This window comes from Panulirus ornatus, chromosome 9 (genome assembly GCF_036320965.1).
Source record: "Panulirus ornatus isolate Po-2019 chromosome 9, ASM3632096v1, whole genome shotgun sequence".
NCBI lineage: Eukaryota > Metazoa > Arthropoda > Malacostraca > Decapoda > Palinuridae > Panulirus > Panulirus ornatus.
This window is the reverse complement of record NC_092232.1, coordinates 25,269,327-25,290,212: the sequence shown is the minus strand read 5'-3', so window position 1 is coordinate 25,290,212 and position 20,886 is coordinate 25,269,327. Positions and strand designations below refer to the sequence as shown.

General features: G+C 44.6%; 2 protein-coding genes across 5 annotated transcripts in view; one reads left to right on the top strand and one right to left on the bottom strand.

Moving 5' to 3' along the window:
- Positions 1 to 8,361, bottom strand: part of dsx-c73A (doublesex cognate 73A) — a 94,304-nt gene extending 85,943 nt beyond the window's left edge. For both annotated transcript variants that reach the window (XM_071664885.1, XM_071664884.1), the window contains exon 1: positions 7,862 to 8,361. In XM_071664885.1, coding sequence (XP_071520986.1) covers positions 7,862 to 8,245 — 384 coding nt within the window. In that variant the 5' untranslated portion in view covers positions 8,246 to 8,361. The remainder of the gene's footprint in view (positions 1 to 7,861) is intronic.
- The window catches only part of LOC139750282 (glutamate receptor ionotropic, kainate glr-3-like), a 144,228-nt gene that overhangs the window by 73,856 nt on the left and 49,486 nt on the right, over positions 1 to 20,886 (top strand). The window lies entirely within an intron of this gene.

The window sequence follows — 20,886 nt, the reverse complement described above, 5'->3', positions numbered from 1 at the left end:
TGGGACCAGCGTCAGAACTCACCGTAGCCCTTGCAGGTGAGCGCCAGAGAGTCAGCCGCCACTGTCACGTCCATGCGTTGATGTGAGTGCCAGTAACTGTGAACGCTGATAATTTGGCCTTTCACTGGGCATGTCTTGCTCGTACCATATCGATCGGTCACAATAAAACCATAAAAATCCTGTGATAGAGAAAGCTCAAAAGACTGGGTCCCTTGAGCGTACAACTCCGTCTCAGTACTCTGTACTTGTTCAGTTACATAGGTATGCACATATGCATGTAAATACTGGAGTATAGTATGACTTAGTTGCTCCCCATGCATCACACACACCAGCTGTTGCTATATACGAGTGACATTTCCTATCACGCTGCCTGCAATATTTTAGAAAGTCTCGAGCACACTCGTTTAATCAAAGGGACATAAACAGGAACTGATAACATGGTACTTGTCACCTTCTACGCGGTAGTTCGCTTCTGGCGACCCCTGGTGCATTTGTTTACATTCTGACAGGATTTGGTGATCTGGCCCTTTTCTTGTATATGAAGAATATGATTTTTGGCATTGTTCCTTTATCATTATTTTCTTAATATGCATTTTGTAAAGTGAATAATAACTATCACATTTGATGAAGTTCATAATCTTTTTAAAATTTCAAAACCAAGTCGACTTTGATTTTAACGACCTAATTTCAGATTGATTAAAAATGATACAATCGTAATATGTCTGAAACACGATGTAATCATCTATATATGGTTGATACTGTCCTCTATATAAGCTATAATGACCCGTCAGCTGTGTGTTTTTGCGGTGATTTTTTTATGTTATCAGTTTAACGGTATTGATAAAAATTTGTTATATTGTTATCTTGCAACATATCACCTGTTCTTCCCATTGGTTACTATAAGACCCAGCTGGTGTCCTGTGGTATGGGAGGGACGGGAGGAGTTTGTATAAGACTAAGACATGTGTTACATCGGACGTATTCTTATAATTCATAACTGTTATGAAAGCCTTGAAGAGATCTCATATCGCAAGATGCGGTACACCGACACGCCTTCTTAAACATGCTAATGTATGCTGGAGTTCTGGTGTATTTGTTGGTGTGTGTGTGTGTGTGTGTGTGTGTGTGTGTGTGTGTGTGTGTGAGGAAGGGAGTACGTCGCTCTGTTTATCATGTTAAAGAGGCAGGAGGCGGCCGGAAGTGGTGTGTGTATGCGGTGGATGACATGCTGGGTCTGGGGATCGCTCCTCCTCTACTGCCATCTGTGCTCTGTCTGATGCTTCACCCCGCGCCATCTGCCTCATCCCTCACTCCCAGCATCCCTCACCCGAGCCTCCCGCCGTCAGTGGACGCTCAACCACTTCCTTACATCGACTTTTTTTTTTCAGTCAGTTTTTTAGTTGGATGGCGGGGGGCAGCTAGTAAAGTGTTTCTAGAGTTATCTTAGAGGATATGTTAATTACTTTAAGGGAAGGAGATGTTTTTTTGATCTTCACACGAGATGAAATTCATCATTGTGGAAGGCCAGTTGCCCCTCACACGTCCCGTCACCAGTACACTGTACGAGACCAACCGTTATACACACTTGCCGTCACTAGTACGCTACGAGGCTCTGTCAATAGTGCACTGTATGAGACTAGGTGCTCTATACACCACTCACACCTCTCACCTGTGGAATTGCCATTTACTAGTCTGTATAGACTCTGGCATCCACTGGAGAGGTAAGATTAAATTTGGTAAAGGGTTATGACCCTTCCTATATTGACGTGCTCTCAAGTACCCACTCATCTGGCCCCCTAATCAGTGGACGCCTGATGATTCCTCGTAAATGATTGGGTACAAATCCTTAGAGATGTCATCATCTTGCAAGATGAAGGGTCGAGGAGCTGGTCCCCTAGTTTGACCCAGAGAATGACATTGAGGAATCTGTGAGCCTGACACATAAACCTGCCGTATGGGAGCGCACCAACTGCGATGCTGTGTGGACGCCGCGATCGCTGGGTAGAAATGAACCTGTATCACTAGATTACTTCTGAAAGAATTAGTTACGAATAGAAGAAACATGGACATATGTAAACCTCCTTTAACCGTAGAATATCACAAAGTAACCGTATAGTCTAGCAACGGAGAAGCTATCGCAGAAGCTGTGTGGGTGTGTGCGGGCCTCAAACAAAGAGCCTTTTTGTTTGGTTCCTGACCGCGGAATCCGGAGGGAGGACGAGCACTCACGATATGTTCTGATGAGAGCAGACAATTGTAGACCCCGTTGCTCATGGATGTGAAACGAAGGGTATTCGATTTCTTGTAATGGAATTGTTGTTTCCCCTATTAGGGGTGATCATAGCCTAGCCTTTAGCGTTTCCGACTACCACGCAAAAGGTCCTGGGTTCGAACCCTGGCTGTTGGAGGGTTTTATGCGCTATAGGGAGGTGAATGCAAGAGCTTTGGAGAGAGGGGCAAGTATGCAGTCTGTTGTGGATGAGAGAGCTTGGGAAGTGAGTCAGTTGTTGTTCGATAATGATACAACGCTGGTGGCAGATTCGGGTGAGAAACTGCAGAAGTTGGTGACTGAGTTTGGTAAAGTGTGTGAAAGAAGGAAGTTGAGAGTAAATGTGAATAAGAGCAAGGTTATTAGGTTCAGTCGGGTTGAAGGACAAATTAATTAGAAGATAAGTTTGAATGAAGAAAACTGGAGGAAGTGAATTGTTTTAGATATCTGGGAGTGGACTTAGCAACGGATGGAACCATGGAAGCGGAAGTGAGTCACTGGGTTGCGGGGGGGCCGCAGGTTTTGGGGGCGTTGAAGAATGTGTGGAAGGCGAGAACGTTATCTCGGAGAGCAAAAATGGGTATGTTTGAAGGAATAGTGGTTCTAACAATTTTATGTAGTTGCGAGGCATGGGTTATAGATAGGGTTGTGCGGAGGGTGGATGTGTTGGAAATGAAATGTTTGAGGACAATATGTGGTGTGAGGTGGATTGATCGAATAAGTATTGAAAGGGTAAGGGAGATGTGTGGTAATAAAAAGAGTGTGGTTGAGAGAACAGAAGAGGCTGTATTGAAATGGTTTGGCCACACGGAGAGAATGAGTGAGGAAAGATTGACAAAGACGATATATGTGTGAAAAAGATTTTGAGTTATCGGGACCTGAACAAGGAATAGAATGAATTGGAACGATGTGGTATACCGGGGTCGACGTACTGTCAGTGGATTGAACCAGGGCATGTGAAACGTCTGGGGTAAACCATGGAAAGGTCTGTAGGGCCTGGATGCGGAAAGGGAGCTGTGGTTTCGGTGCATCACACATGACATCCAGAGACTGAGTGTGAACGAACGCGGCCTTTTTTGCCTGACCCTGGCGCTGCCTCGCTGGAGGCGGGAGGGGTGGGGGGGGTTATAATATTTCGTATGTGACGTGGTAGCGACGGGAATGGATGAAGGCAACAAATATGGATATGTACATGTGTATATATGTATATGTCTGTGTATGTATATGTATGTATGTGTGCGTGTATGGGTATTGAATGTATATACATGTGTATGTGAGTGGGTTGGGCCATTCTTCGTCTGTTTCCTTGCGCTACCTCGCTAACGCGGGAGAGGGCGGTTATGATAAATGAATAATGATAATTATGATAATTATAATAAGAGTGTGAAAGAAGAAAGCTGAGAGTAAATGTGAATAAGAGCAAGGTTATTAGGTACAGTAGGGTTGAGGGACAAGTCAATTGGGAGGTAAGTTTGAATGAAGAAAAACTGGAGGAAGTGAAGTGTTTTAGATATCTGGGAGTGGATTTGGCAGCGGATGGAACCATGGAAGCGGAAGTGAATCATAGGATGGGGGAGGGGGCGAAAGTTCTGGGAGCGTTGAAAAAATGTGTGGAAGTCGAGAACGTTATCTTGGAAAGCAAAAATGGGTATGTTTGAAGGAATAGTGGTTCCAACAGTGTTATATGGTTGCGAGGCGTGGGCTATGGATAGAGTTGTGCGGAGGAGGGTGGATGTGCTGGAAATGAGATATTTGAGGACAATATGTGGTGTGAGGTGGTTTGATCGAGTAAGTAATGAAAGGGTAAGGGAGATGTGTGGTAATAAAAAGAGCGTGGTTGAGAGAGCAGAAGAGGGTGTATTGAAATGGTTTGGTCACATGGAGAGAATGAGTGAGGAAAGATTGACAAAGAGGATACATGTGTCAGAGGTGGAGGAAACGAGGAGAAGTGGGAGACCAAATTGGAGGTGGAAAGATGGAGTGAAAAAGATACTGAGTGATCGGGGCCTGAACATGCAGGAGGGTGAAAGGCGTGCAAGGAATAGAGTGAATTGGATCGATGTGGTATACCGGGGTCGACGTGCTGTCAGTGGATTGAACCAGGGCATGTGAAGTGTCTATTCCTTCTTTTGGAAAAATTAAAGTGAGGGGGGGGGGGAAGGATTTCCAGCCTCCCGCTCCTTCACCTTTCAATCGCCTTCTACGACACGCAGCGCTAAGAATGTCTCAAATAATGACTGAATACGCTGGTGATCGTATTGATCAGCTCTGCATACTACAACAGGAGGCTGATCAACACAGGTTATAGCTGAGTTTTCGTGATTATTCTTTAACCATATCTATCTATGATTCTGGTTATATTGAAATTATGTAGTATATCTTAATTACTTATAAGACCCTGATAGCATGCATTTTCAGCACCTTAGCTATGTTAGGTGTTATTAAATGTTGCAGTAAGAAACATTTGAATTCCTACAGGAAGCGACAAAGAAAAATTCGAGCTAATGTCTCAGGTATCTTCATAATGTACTCTGATCGTCCTGCAAATCACGAAGCAATTACAGCATTATGCAGTTACCCAGCTCTTACTTGGAGTCACGGGGTCACGGGTCGTTAAGTGTTCTTTCCTAGGGGGAATTCTCATTAGTGTCCTACCACAAGGTCATGGTCATTATTGTCCTGCCAAAGGGTCGTGGGTTATTGGTATCCTACCGCAGAATCGCTGGTCATTCGTGTCCTACCGTAGGGTCATGGGTCACTGATATCTTACCGCAGGGTCACTGATCATCATTGTGCTAACTGTCACGGATTATTAATGTCTCATTACAAGGTTAAGGGTAATCAGTGTGCTACCACAAAGTCGCCTGTACTTGTAATGCTGCGGTAGCGGTACATGTTATTCGGGTCTTCCTCACAAGGTCACGGGTCATCACTGTGCCAGTGCAGGGTCACTGTGGTCACCAATGATGCATCACCTGTCACCCGCAGCAACAGTGCGTCCCGTTAACCCCGACTGGGCCATAACCCACTCTCTCATGATGCAGACTAACACGCTGAATCACTTCACCATGTTGAAGTGTGTCGAGTTACCCAGTGTGTCGTGACCTCACGCCAAAGCACCCGGTGTTGGTCGCCCAGGGTCAAAACCGATGTTACACGGTTCTCTGATCATAGTATAATTGGGCCCTGAGAACACGTGTGTGCCTGTTTACTCACGTTCGACACCCTTTGATCTAACACGACCCTCCCCCATTTGTTGAAGGTAGCTTCTTGTATCGTCCATGTCTCCTTCTGCTTTGTTATCCTGTTTCTATCTAGAGTACGATCTCAGATAACCTCGTCATGACCATCAGATCTCCTGTTATCTCTCGTTCTCCTGTGCTTTCATCGAAGGGCATGACCCCCACGAGACTGATCCATGACCGTCTCCCAGAGCGACGCTGCAGAGGTCGTAAAGTTAATGATGGTGATGATTATTAACGCTTATAATGAGGCCCATCATTATCATATCGTTGGTATTAGTGAACTAAAATGAAGGACTCACAGGCTACCAATCGTGGAGAGCAAAGGATGAAGGAGCGTAAGAGAAGAGGAATAATTGGGTAAAGTAAGACAGAAGGAACGTCGACGTGGGGCGAGCAGCCATGCCTGCCCAGAACAGTTGAAGGTAAACACAGGCGACCAGGTGAATGCCGTCCTGCAGAAGGAGGGAGGGGGTGGGAGGCGGGAGGTAGGAGGTTGGTTCCTCCACAGAGGAGACCCCCGAGGTTTGTGTGTTCGTAGCTACATGTCAGAAGGTTCGTGTGTGTTCGTTGGTGCCACTCAGCAGGCTTGTGTTGTCGTGGTGCGTGTCGGTAGGTCCACGTGTGCTCGTCGATGCGTGTTAGGAAGTTCGTGCATTCGTCGATGCGTGTCAGTAGGCTTGTGCATTCGTCGACGCGTGTCAACAGGCTCGTGTGTTGGAAGATGCATGTCAGCAGGTTCGTGTGTTCGTAGGTGCGTGTCAGGAGGTTCGTGTGTTCGTAGATGCGTGTCAGCAGGTTCGTGTGTTGGTAGGTGCATGTCAGCAGGTTCGTGTTTCGTAGGTGCATGTCAGGAGGTTCGTGTGTTCGTAGATGCATGTCAGCTGGTTCGTGTGTTGGTAGGTGCATGTCAGCAGGTTCGTGTGTTCGTAGGTGCGTGTCAGCAAGTTCGTGTGTTCGTAGATGCGTGTCAGCAAGTTCGTGTGTTCGTAGATGCATGTTAGCAGATTCGTGTGTTCGTAGATGCATGTCAGCAGGTTCTTGTATTCGTAGGTGTGTGTCAGGATGTTCATGTGTTCATAGATGCATGTCAGCAGGTACGTGTATTGGTAGATGCAAGTCACCAGGTTCGTGTGTTCGTAGTTTGAAAAAAAGAAATATATATATATATATATATATATATATATATATATATATATATATATATATATATATATATATATAAATATATATATATATATATATATATTTCTTTTTTTCAAACTATTCGCTATTTCCCGCATTGGCGAGGTAGCGTTAAGAACAGAGAACTGGGCCTTTGAGGGAATATCCTCACCTGGCCCCCTTCTCTGTTCCTTCTTTTGGAAAATTTAAAAAAGATAATGAGAGGGGAGGATTTCCAGCCCCTCGCTCCCTCCCCTTTTAGTCGCCTTCTACGACACGCAGGGAATACGTGGGAAGTATTCTTTCTCCCCTATCCCCAGGGATAAATATATATATATATATATATATATATATATATATATATATATATATATATATATACATATATATATATACACGTTGAGATGCATAGAAATGTATATGTGTTATGTGTGGACGTGTATGTATATACATGTGTATGTGGGTGGGTTGGGCCATTCTTTCGTCTGTTTCTTTGCGCTACCTCACTAACGCGGGAGACAGCGACAAAGTATAATATATATATATATATATATATATATATATATATATATATATATATATATATATATATATATATATATATATAAACTTGTATACACAAGCACTTTATGGACAAAGCCATACGCCAGTAGAAAGGAGAGCTGAGAATGGAATGCCAGCGACCACCATCCATTTCTCGACACTGAGCTCCACGTTCTGGACCGGCCGGTATTTCGTTGATGTTACTCACGACTGAACATTCAGATTTTACTTTAGTAATTCACTTTGTGGGAACAAACATACGCAAAATAAGCGTGAATATGATTAGGCGAAAAAAATGGAAGTAAAGGAAAACAGAAAATAAATAGTGGAAAAAAGAGATTAGTTTATCTTAATGTAATAAAAAAATTTGTAAAGAAAAACTAGAAATCTTTTTTTTTTTTCAACAGAGTAACATCGACAGGAACTAACAGCCAGGATTAACACACCTGCTTCAGATTTAGACAGTAGAACAGTCGTCTCGTCCGTTATCATGATCACTGTGTACGTACGTACACAACCCTCGATAATTACTAACCATCATATAGTTCCATAATAGATTCGTGTCCAAGACAGATATAGAGACTCGTTAGAAATGGCAGAATATCATCTTGAGAGATGTGCGGGAGACGGTTAAGAACTGTACCTTTTCATCTGTTGACTCTGTGTTGTCCAAGTCGCGTGGTTCATCCCGAGTCGGGGTCGCCCTCAGTTGGTTCTTGGTCAGCGTCCTGTGGAGGGCCAGGCCCAGCTGCCGTATGAGGCTGGCGAAGGGCAGGTCGTGGCTCTCTCCCTCCGGCATCTTGCGGCCCTTCAGTGCGCCTGGTGCCAGAGACTGGCCATCATGAGAAGAAGCGGCGGCGATGAGGGACGAGGAGTAAGGGAAGAGTTCCTCTATACTGTGGCTCTCTGGCTCATACTTCTCACCCTTGTAGTAGTTCTCGATCACCTCGATGCCCCGGGCGGCCGCAGGCAGCGTGGCCACCGCCAGGACACTACACACGATCATTCTGAACATTTTCCTGGCCATTGATCAACACCAGTGAGACTACAACGTCAAGGGTTTAGCATGAACGTTCACTTCGGTAAGGGCGAAGAAGGCTCCCGCAAGACACGTCTGAACACGCTGGCGGCTCACCTGCTACTGCCGCGGTGAGGTCTCCTCACGACCCTCCAACCCCGGGGCCTCGCGCGCGCCACCTGGACGTGTGTGCGTTCGCGCGTGCATGTGTGTGTGTGTGTGTGTGTGTGTGTGTGTGTGTGTGTGAGTCGGTTCTCGACAGTGTGTGAGACCTTGTGTGTAGTGATCCATGTGCATGTGTGTCATGGTGCGAGCCTCGTAACGCAGCATCGCTTGGTCTGTGGCCGCCAGGCGTCAGGATCTGGGTTATCGTACACGCTGCACGAGACACCAACGCCCTCCTGCCCCCAGCTCCTCTCTCTCTCTCTCTCTCTCTCTCTCTCTCTCTCTCTCTCTCTCTCTCTCTCTCTCTCTCTCTCTCTACGTGCGGTGCCACTCTTCTGAGGTTGGGAGGAGAGTGGGGCGTTTATATGTAGTTACGGGATGGTTGCGTTTTGGTCTTTCAGATTGCCGTGTTACTGTGTTGGATTACGTTTAGTGTACAATCACGGTCTTCTGTTTTAAGTCTTGGTTGAAGGGTTTCAAGCAGCTATCACCAAGCAATTCTACGATTTGTTAATGTCAAAAGCGTATAAGTCTCATACAACAAAAATTCTCTGTCTTTGTTATTAGTGATGTATTCCACTGATCTGTCCAACTAACCTATAAATGTATTTCTACCATTCTCTCATCATTATCTGTCAGAGGTAAAGTGGGAACGGCTGTACCAACAAGACAAAGGAATCTGAATACTGGTCTCGTGTGTGTAGATCCTGAATCGGTTTCTGAGGGAGAGATGAGTTCACCTGGTAACGAGGCGGCCGACTGCCGATATCGTCTAGCGATCACTTCACAACTCTGTCATGACACTGAGTCACCTCACACCCAGGCGACCACCTCCACACCATCGTCCTCAATTCATAACTCCATCACGACACTCACCCACCTCACACCCAGGCGACCACCTACACACCATGGTCCTCACCTCACAACTCCATCACGACCCTCACCCACCTCACAGCCATGCGACCACCTACACACCATGGTCCTCACCTCACAACCCCATCATGACATTCCACAAGAGCTTTGATCAAGGCCTGGTCCAGCAGCTTCAGAACCAGATGGCTTTATCAGTTCCTCGTGGTATATGTATTACAAACTGCCACGGCCTAGAAGAAATCATTTCTTGCCAGACAAAGACACAAGAAATACCGTTCTATCCGTGGGAGTATTTGATCAGCTGGAGAACTAGAGTCATCTCCAGGTTCTCAGGTGTGGTTAGTGGTCGAGATTTCTTCACACAGGATGGACTCCTCATCACCCATCTCTCAGGATCATCATGAACAACGGTCAAGTGTCTCAGAACCAACAAGAACAACGGCAAGTACATCACGAGAGACCAGAACAACTGTGGGTGTCTCAGGACGATCACCACAACTGCACCTCACTGTCTACAGTGGTCATGATCACCACAACTGCACCTCACTGTCTACAGTGGTCATGATCATCACAGCTGCACCTCTCTATCTAAAGTAGCCATGATCATCACAGCTGCACCTCACTATCTAAAGTGGCCATAATCATCACAGCTGCACCTCACTGTCTACAGTGGTCATGATCATCACAGCTGCACGTCACTGTCTACAGTGGTCATGATCATCACAGCTGCACCTCACTATCTAAAGTGGCCATGATCATCACAGCTGCACCTCACTATCTACAGTGGTCATGATCACCACAGACGCACCTCACTATCTACAGTGGTCATGATCATCACAGCTGCACCTCACTATCTAAAGTGGCCATAATCATCACAGCTGCACCTCACTATCTGCAGTAGTCATGATCATTACAGCTGCACCTCGCTGTCTGAAAGTAACATACAACACCGGGAACACAGCACCAATTACATGGTCAGTGTTCACAACGGGAACACTTCACAAGGTCATGTGTCTCAATACCTTTAAGGGTCATGACCCCCTGCGGGTGGACCTTGCCAGCTGAGGGGAACACAGCCTCATGACGAACGCCGCTTCAACCTCGTCTGACTCATAGTCAGTGAACACCTCATTACCTTTGACAGGCATCAGGGAGTTGCGCATCTCGTTAGGGTCTTCCAGTAAGAGGTCACTGAGCACCACATGAACTCCACTTAACAAGAGGTCAGGTCACTGTATATTTTGATGCGATGATGACCCTTGAGACAGACACTGTTGGTGACTGTGGTTAACATGACAAGAAAATGTTCTCTCTCTCATAGCAGATGGGAGAGCTGCTGGAACTCAGTAGATGGCTCTTTAAATAGACTCTTCAGTATGGTGGCTGGGGAACTGGTCAGAAATGAGCGAGGAAATGTCTGTTAATACCGTAAGACTATTTAGAAATAAAAGTTACAGTTACATGTAGCTACCTTAGACGGATGCGCCACCAACCATGCATTACATAGTTTATATATATATATATATATATATATATATATATATATATATATATATATATATATATATATATATATATATATATAATCTTTTTGTGTACTGAAGCTTAACATAAAAATGACAAGAGAAAACGGAACTATGATGCAAAGGAGAAAATCTGAGGTTCTTGGAAGACTTAAGATAATCGCTGAACTGTTTAATTTTGCTCGTAATTGTGAGCCTCACAGAAGTGCCCACACCTGATGACGACTAATTTAGCCAGAGATATGTTTCCTGTCGTCTGACCAAAACGTAGATGTGTGGTTTTATGTTTCGAGTAAGAATAAAAATGACAACCACAGACATTAAAAATCATTAACGAATTTCAACGTATCAACTGTACAAGTGCTGCCAAAAATGTTTGGAGTGTTGTCAGTCACTCCTCAGGATCACATCCTCACCAACACATGACAAAGTGTCAGTATCGGATCGTCGATTTACTAACTGAAGAGGTTTAGGATGTTAAAGCTACAGGTATTTGTCTGCATTTGGCATTTGATATTAAGTTACTTATATTTTCGACATTTTGTGGTTCTTTCGCGTCAAGCGAGAGAATAGATTTCAAATGTTTGATGAAATGAACACAAGACGAGAAGAGAGAGTTTCACCTATTTACTTACAAAACATTAATCTATTGTCAGTTCCTGGGATGAATAGGCAAGATTTTGCTGAGGAAGAATAGATGTGAAAATCAGAGAGCCGTCACAAGATGCAGGTATACGAGACATATCCAGTGTAATGCAACATAAATCTCATTGTTCTTACCTGATGGTGCTGGACACCATGGAAGTCATTCGACCCAGTTTTGCATTCAAGCATATTGTTTTGCTTTTCATTTTTGAAAGCCCATTGTAGGGGTCTCTGGCATTAGCCTAAGAGGTCCAGGAAGTAGTTTTGACTCAAGCGTAGGTCCACCTAGGTAGTGTACCTACAAATCAACCTCCCTAAATACTAAAAGGTTAATATTAGTCCCTTAAAGTTCGCAGGGCTGACCTGCGTCTTCATTTTTTTGTAAGTTTGACTTTTGAATATTATGAAAAGATGGGTATTCAGATTTCACCGTAAATGACTTTCAAATGCTTTCCCAGGGCCTTAACTCAAAGGCTGAGCGGGTAACGCCCCCAGTGACTATTCCGTGAACTTACTGGAAAGTGTATGTTGAGGTTGAGTGTGTTTACCTTCACGTCATGCAGGCTCTTCACACACCAGTGCAAAAGTTACTCAGGGAGATCTTACCTCAGTGCGTTTCAGGACCCACACAATACTAACTATTAATCTAATGTATCTCTTCAGCTACTGGTTTCCTCATCTTGTCTCTCATTTATTCATACAACCATATTTACGATTGCAGTGTAGAGTGTTATGTATGTATGTGTGTATGTATGTATCATTTATGTGTGTATGTATGTATGTATGTATGTATGTATGTATGTATACAAATCAACGGACTTCAGAAACGTATTTATTTACGATGATACACTGAGAAAGTGGCGGGAAAGCATGGCTGCCGACCAGCACTTAACACGCACCCAGTCGGTGACCACAAAATGGACATAAACAGAAACGAAACCGTAGAAAGCAACGACAGTTGTGTAGGCCTGAAAGTTTCTTCACCTGCTGGCGAAAGAAAACGAGAGAGAGAGAGAGAGAGAGAGAGAGAGAGAGAGAGAGAGAGAGAGAGAGAGAGAGAGAGAGAGAGAGAGAAGCGTCAACCAGAGTTTGGGGCACTAACAGTGACATTTTAGGGTTGAGGGATGAGGATAGAGAGGGTTGGGAGATAGGCTGAGGAACGGAAGGGTAATGCTGAAGAATAAGGTTCTGTCCATGCAGTCGTGCCAAACACAATGGAAAGATCTCAGCTCACGAGATGGGAGTCGGTGACCTCATGAACCACCTGCAGGAGGGAGAGGACGCGAACCACCGAGGCAGGATCACATTGGCCTTGATGTGAGTCGGTCTCTGAATACTGTCCTCCTGTGCTCACCATCGTACGTCAGAACCAGAACAGAGCTCTGCCTTACCACAGAATCTCTAGGAAGGTTCCCAGGTTGTGGTGCTCAGCAAGACTAACGAGAAAGAAAGGAGTCGGATGCTCTTGTGTTGAGACTCCGTGTTCCCGCCGCTCCTTGCACCTTGCTATTGTTCAGTGTGTATCTAAATATTCTCTCTCTCTCTCTCTCTCTCTCTCTCTCTCTCTCTCTCTCTCTATATATATATATATATATATATATATATATATATATATATATATATATATAAGTCAAGATAGAAAATGGGAACATTGGTGAAGGGGCAAATGGGGAGGTAATAACAAGTAGTAGTGAAGTGAGATGGAGATTGAGTGAGTATTTTGAAGGTTTGTTGAATGTGTTTGATGATAGAGTGGCAGATATAGGGTGTTGTAGTAGAGGTGGTGTGCGAAGTGAGAGGGTCTGGGAGAATGATTTTGTAAACAGAGAAGAGGTAGTGAAAGCTTTGCGTGAGATGAAAGCCGGCAAGGCGGCGAGTGTGGATGGTATTGCTGTGGAATTTATTAAAAAAGGGGTGACTGTGTTGTTGACTGGTTGGTGAGGATATTCAATGTATGTATGGTTCATGATGAAGAACCTGAGGATAGGCGGAATGCATGTATCGTGCCATACATGAACCATACATACATTGAATATCCTCACCAACCAGTCAACAACACAGTCACCCCTTTTTTAATAAATTTTGGAAGAATAAGTTTGTTGAGTATTCCTGGTAAATTATATGGGAGGGTGTTGATCGAGAGGGTCAAGGCAAATACAGAGCACCAGATTGGGGAGGAGCAGTGTGGTTTCAGAAGTGGTAGAGGATGTGTGGATCAGGTGTTTGCTTTGAAGAATGTATGGCGTGGGAGGTAAGTTTCTAAAAGCAGTGAAAAGCTTTGATCAAGGATGTAAGGCATGTGTACGAGTAGGAAGAGAGGAAAGTGATTGGTTCCCAGTGAATGTCGGTTTGCGGCAGGGGTGTGTGATGTCTCCATGGCTGTTTAATTTGTTTATGGATGGGGTTGTTAGGGAGGTGAATGCAAGAGTTTTGGAGAGAGAGCAAGTATACAGTCTGTTGTGGATGAGAAGGCTTGGGAAGTGAGTCAGTTGTTGTTCGCTGATGATACAGCGCTGTTGGCTGATTCGGGTGAGAAACTGCAGAAGTTGGTGACTGAGTTTGGTAAAGTGTGTGAAAGAAGAAAGCTGAAAGTAAATGTGAATAAGAGCAAGGTCATTAGTTTCTGTAGGCTTGAGGGACAAGTCAATTGGGAGGTAAGTTTGAATGGAGAAAAACTGGAGGAAGTGAATTGTTTTAGATATCAAGGAGTGGGTTTGGCAGTGGATGGAACCATGGAAGCGGAAGTGAGTCACGGGTTGGGGAGGGGGTAAAGGTTCTGGGAGCGTTGAAGAATGTGGAAGGCGAGATCGTTATCTCGGAGAGCAAAAATGGGTATGTTTGAAGGAATAGTGGTTCCAACAATGTTATATGGTTGTGAGGCATGGACGATAGATAGGGTTGTGCAGAGGAGGGTGACTGTGCTGGAAATGAGATGTTTGAGGACAATATGTGGTGTGAGGTGGTTTGATCGAGTAAGTAATGGAAAAATAAGAGATGTGTGGTAATAAAAAGAGTGTGGTTGAGAGAGCAGAAGATGGTATATTGAAATGGTTTGGTCACATGGAGAGAATGAGCGAGGAAAGATTAATAAAGAGGATATATGTGTTAGAGGTGGAGGGAACGAGGAGAAGTGGGAAACCAAATTGGAGGTGGAAGGATGGAGTGAAAACTATTTTGAGCGATCGGGGCCTGAACATCCAGGAGAGTGAAAGCCATGCAAGGAATAAAGTAAATTGGAACGATGTGGTTTACTGGGGTCGACGTGCTGTCAGTGGATTGAACCAAGGCATGTGAAGCGTCTGGGGTAAATCATGGAAAGTTTAGTGGGGCCTGGAATTGGAAAGGGAGATGTGGTTTCGGTACATTACACATGACAGATAGAGACTGAGTGTGAAGAAACGTGGCCTTTGTTGTCTTTTCCTTGCGCTACCTCGCGCACTCGCTGTGGGAGGGGGTGTCATTTCATGTGTGGCAGGGTGGCGTCGGGAAAGGATGAAGGCAGCATGTATGAATATGTATATGTGTATATGTGTATATGTCTGTGTATGTATATGTATGTATACATTGAAATGTATAGGTATGTATATGTGCGTGTGTGGGCGTTTATGTATATGCATGTCTATGTAGGTGGGTTGGGCCATTCTTTCGTCTGTTTCCTTGTGCTACCTCGCTAACGCCGGAGACAGCGTCAGAGTGTAATGAATAGAAAAAAAAATGATATATATATATATATATATATATATATATATATATATATATATATATATATATATATATATATATACATACCTCAGTCGAAGCCAGGTACCCAACTTATCGACTATCTTAGCATTAGGGATGAAGAACAGTTGGATTAAATGTGGACTGGCTGCCACAACCAGGATTCGAACCTATCCGTACTCGAACTTGGGCGGCCCCCCCTATCACAGCAACTCTTTCGTGTTAACCCCCTCCTAGTCTGCTGGTTCTAAATCACATTTCCAGACCGTCTAGGTAATGTAGCGCTGCTAAACTCACCGTGACATTTATCGGCCATCACACAGAAGATGATAGCCGGAGGAAAGTGTTTAGTAATGTTATGGGCAATAAAGTCTGTATGTTTACTGTCTCCCTAGAAACTTCAGCCACGGGGAAAACTCTATTGCATCCGTCCGCCTTCCTGGATGTCCATGGGATAGACAGAACAAAGGGAACCTGATGGTTCGTGAGGAGATTATCTGAGCTCATGATATTACTTTGTAATGAAGAGAGGATGGCAAAGTCGGAGGCCTCTCTCCCCATCTAGCTCAACTGCTGGAGGTGGGAACGGGGGAAGAAAAAGAAAAAAGATGAAGTGAAAGCACCCTGTAGTGAAGAGGATACTGCCTTAGAAATTTTAGAGGAAAGTGTGAACGAGAAAGTCCGTTACTGAAGATCTCATCTCCGAAACAAGGGAAGTAATAAGTTAATAGATTCTTTTTTCTGGTGTAGCATTAAGAAAGTGGACATAATGGCGCTAATATGGAGTGTATGGGAAAGATGGTAGTTGTGGAGTTGATATAGGAGAGGGAGGGGAAGGGTGAGATTGACGGTACTAGTGCTGATATTGAAGAGGAAGGCAAGGTTTCCGGTGTCATTTCCTCTTTTTCTTTCATCCACCAAACCAAGTGGTCAGTGAGTGGGTTACCTCACTTGTCGCTGTAGCATGTGACGAGGACAGGGCGAGTAGAGGGTGTTGTTACTGTGAGAACTGGAGAAGTTGAGGAGCAGAACCTTCTTGATTTTGTACACACACACACACACACACACACACACACACACACACACACACACACACACACACCTAAGGGCCTCCGTAATGGTACAGTGGTTAACCTTTTTGGCCATGAGTCATCACGGGTTCGAATCCCACCTGTTCATCCTCCCGTTGGTGCTGGTCGGCAAGTGGGCCCTGTTTGTGCATATATATATATATATATATATATATATATATATATATATATATATATATATATATATATCATATCATATCTTATTATACTTAGTCGCTGTCTCCCGCGTTAGCGAGGTAGCGCAAGGAAATAGACGAAAGAATGGCCCAACCCACCCACATACACATGTATATATACATACACGCCCCCTCCCCCCCACACACACATATACATTCCTATGCATTTCAACGCATACATACATTTACATACACAGACATATACATATATACACATGTACATATTCATACTTGCTGCCTTCATCCATTCTCGTCGCCACCCCGCCGCACGTGAAATGGCATCCCCCTTCCCCCGCGCGCGCGCAAGGCAGCGCCAGGAAGAGACAACAAAGGCCACATTTGTTCACACTCAGTCTTTAACTGTCATGTATAATGCACCGAAACCACAGTTCCCTTTCCACATCCAGGCCCCATAAAACTTGCCCTGGTTCAATCCACTGACAGCACGTTGACCCTAATTCACTCTATTCCTTGCACGCCTTTCACCCTCCTGCATGTTCAGGCCCCGATCGCTCAAAATCTTTTTCACTCCATCCTTCCACTTCCAGTTTGGTCTCCCACTTCTCCTCGTTCCCTCCACCACATATATCCTCTTTGTCAATCTTTCCTCACTCATTCTCTCCATGTGACTAAACCATTTCAATACACCCTCTTCTGCTCTCTCAACCACACTCTTTTTATCACCACGTATCTCTCTTATCTTTTCATTACTTGCTCGATCAAACCACCTCACGCCACATATTGTCCTCAGACATCTCATTTCCAGCACATCCACCCTCCTCCGCACAACCCTATCTATAGGCTATGCCTCGCAACCATATAACATTGTTGGAACCACTATTCCTTGAACCGTGCCCATTTTTGCTCGCCTTCCACACATTCTTCAACGCTCCCAGAACCTTCGCCCCTTCCCCCACCCTGTGACTCATTTCCGCTTCCATGGATCCATCCGATGCCAAATCCATTCCCAGATATCTAAAACACTTCACTTCCTCCAGTTTTTCTCCATTCAAACTTACCTCCCAATTGACTTGTCCCTCAACCCTACAGAACCTAATAACCTTGCTCTTATTCATATTTACTCTCAGCTTTCTTCCTTCACACACTTTACCAAACTCAGTCATCAACTTCTGCAGTTTCTTACCCGAGTCAGCCATCAGCGCTGTATCATCAGCGAACAACAACTGACTCACTTCCCAAGCACTCTCATCCACAGTAGACTGCATACTTGCCCCTCTCTCCAAAACTCTTGCATTCACTTCCCTAACCACCCCATCCATAAACAAATTAAAAAAACCATGGAGACATCACGCACCTGTGCCGCAAACCGTCACTGACTGGGAACCAATCACTTTCCTCTCTTCCTACTCGCACACATACCTTACATCCTTGATGAAAACTTTTCACTGCTTCTAGCAACTTGCCTCCCACACCATATACTCTTAATACCTTCCACAGAGCATCTCTATCACCTCTATCATATGCCTTCTCCAGATCCATAAATGCTACATACAAATCCATTTGTTTTTCTAAGTATTTCTCACGTGCATTCTTCAAAGGAATCACCTGATCCACACATCCTCTACCACTTCTGAAACCACACTGCTCTTCCCCAATCTGATGCTCTGTACACGCCTTCACCCTCTCAATCAATATCCTCCCATATATTTTCCCAGGAATACTCAACAAACGTATACCTCTGCAATATATATATATGTATATATATATATATATATATATATATATATATATATATATATATATATATATATATATATATATATATATATATATATCCTGGGGATAGGGAAGAAAGAATACTGCCCACGTATTCCCTGCATGTCGCAGAAGGCGACTAAAAGGGAAGGGAGCTGCGGGTTGGAAATCCTCCCCTCCTTTTATTACTTTTCCAAAAGAAGGAACAAAGAAGGGGACCAAGTGAGTCGTTTCCCTCTAATGCTCAGTCCTTTGTGTTTTACGCTACCTCGGTAACGCGGTAGATGGCGAATATGTATGAAAAAAAATGTTATGATATATATGGTGCATGAAAAAAGATGAGAGACGGGGAAACATGACTGTAAAACTCTCTCTCCTCCGTGGTGTGGTGGATAGCGTTACTGACTCGGAGTCAGCACGAGCCAGCCCATGGATTCGAATCCTGTGCATGGCAGTCGGCCTTCACCCAACCCAGGTGTTCATTCTCCCCTCGGGGCTGGTTGTTAGATGGGTACCTGGTTTAGGCTGATAGTGTGTTTGTGTGTGTGTGTGTGTGTGTGTCTAAGCACACACAAAAGTAGATATGGTACATATATACATGGTTGAGAGACAGGGCAACACGAGCGTAAAACTCGCTCCCCGTAGCACACAGACAGTAATCACAAAAACATTTTAGATGCCCTCGTTCGATCATGGTTTTAATCGCCTGTGAAACATATTTTTCATGCCTCCTAAACCCAGAGACACAGATTTGTCTCGCGAGCAATCCTGAGGAAAATCTGGAGGTGCAGGCCCAGCCCATGGGGCTGACAGCCGCCATGGCGACTCAGGAGACATGACTGGAACGCCGCGTGACGACACATGACATACGCTACTCGCTCCAGTGCGCTCACATCCGCGCGTCCGTCCTGCAGCCCTCACTCACTGCTCGTCTGCACACATATCACAGTCTGGGAAAAGAAATCTCTCACTAGAATTGATGGTTTCTCGCCTCATGAACTTTATGGCGATGTTAAGGAAAGCGGCTAGAATTTCGCAGCATCAGCAGCTTGCTCTGAAGAAGAAGGAAAGCGAAGGGAAGATGTGTTGGTGGAGTGTAGAGGGAAGACCTGTTGGTGGGTGGAGGGTAAAGTGAAGATGTGATGGGAAAGGGTAGGCTGAAGATGTGTTGATGGAGGTTAAGGTGACGATGTGTTGGTGGAAGGTAGAATGATAATGTGTTTTCATTCTCTTCATTACCGTGGGCGAGGGAGTTCCTGTAACGATGCCCCAACGATCAATATGCTCAGTGATGTCCTGGACTTTTCGATTGGTGGTTATAACTTAACGTTTGTGGCCTTAATGATCTCAGCAGTTGATTGGCATAAAACTCGTAACAACCAAACATTGCACAGCTCTGTAGAGATTACTTTAGTAATACATATTTATGATATCAAAGAACGGAAAAGATAATCAGTTTCATGAAAATGAGAATATTTCAGAGAACGATATGGTCATTAAGAACGTCAGGTATATGATGTAACTATTGATTGTTAAAACCCTAATCACCCTCCTCAGGTGTTCAAGATCATTCTCAGGCTTCACTATATACAGTCTCACTGCGCAGGTAGCCCTGTGATCTATCCCTTTATCTTTCATAGAACGTTTCTCTGTCTACGTCATTGATCTGTTAGAAAATAAAGTAAAGGTTGTGATCAGGTCACGCCTCAGTCTCTACTCTTTCGAGATGGGCGAATATAAATCTTTAGTCTTTCTTCATAACTCAGCTCTCCTTGTGTGTGTGTGTGTGTGTGTGTGTGTGTGTGTGTGTGTGTGTGTGTGAGTATCTTTTGGGAGCTTCAGCCAAGGGCATGACGACATCAGATTAGCTTATATCTACAGGGTGAGCCAAAAGTCACTGTACACATACCGTAGACGATGACTATATTTAGAAAGTCTCTGCACATTAGTACATTTCCCATCCTTACTTAAGTTACAGCCAATGTTGGAAATGTCATCCACGTGACTACAGACTCGCATCTTGTTTGTGAAGACGAGACAAATCAATCGGGAAGACAGATGTTCCTGATGAAATATGCTATGGCTTCCTTCACTTCAGGGAGAGTGTGAGGACTGTCTTTGTACACTGTGCCTGTCATTGCTCCCCACAGATGATAATCAGGGGGGTAAGATCTGGCGACTATGGTGACCAAATGGCCTTTGAGATCAGTCTGTCCCGCGAACACACGGCGCGGTAGCTTCCTGGGGACACGAGCTGTGTGTGTGCAGCATCACCGTCCTGTTGGAAGTGGCCGCCGGTAATTCCGTCTTCATTTTAATGTCCAATGAAGGAGTTAAGAATCACTTCACATTAGCGTTCCGAGTTGATTGTGTAACTGAAGAATATGGGGCCGATTATCCAACATGGCACACCAAACACCAACCTTCTGATCATGTAATGGTGACGGGATGGGAGTGTCGGTATACTCCTTAGCGAACTTCTGTTGCACTTCGTCTGTATCCCGGTCTTTACGACGCAACACCTGTTCCACACGCAAATAAACACTCGAGCCACAAGGGACAAAACTATTTTTCACATTACCACCTGGTAACATCCAGACACGACGCTGGCGTTCAGAGAAACACAGACCTGACATTGCCTGAGTCAGGAAGGGAAGGAGGAGGAGGGGGTGGGATGAGAGTCGGTCACCGTATATGTCAAAATTCACGTAAGCCATTTGTTGTGATAATTGTAGGATGGA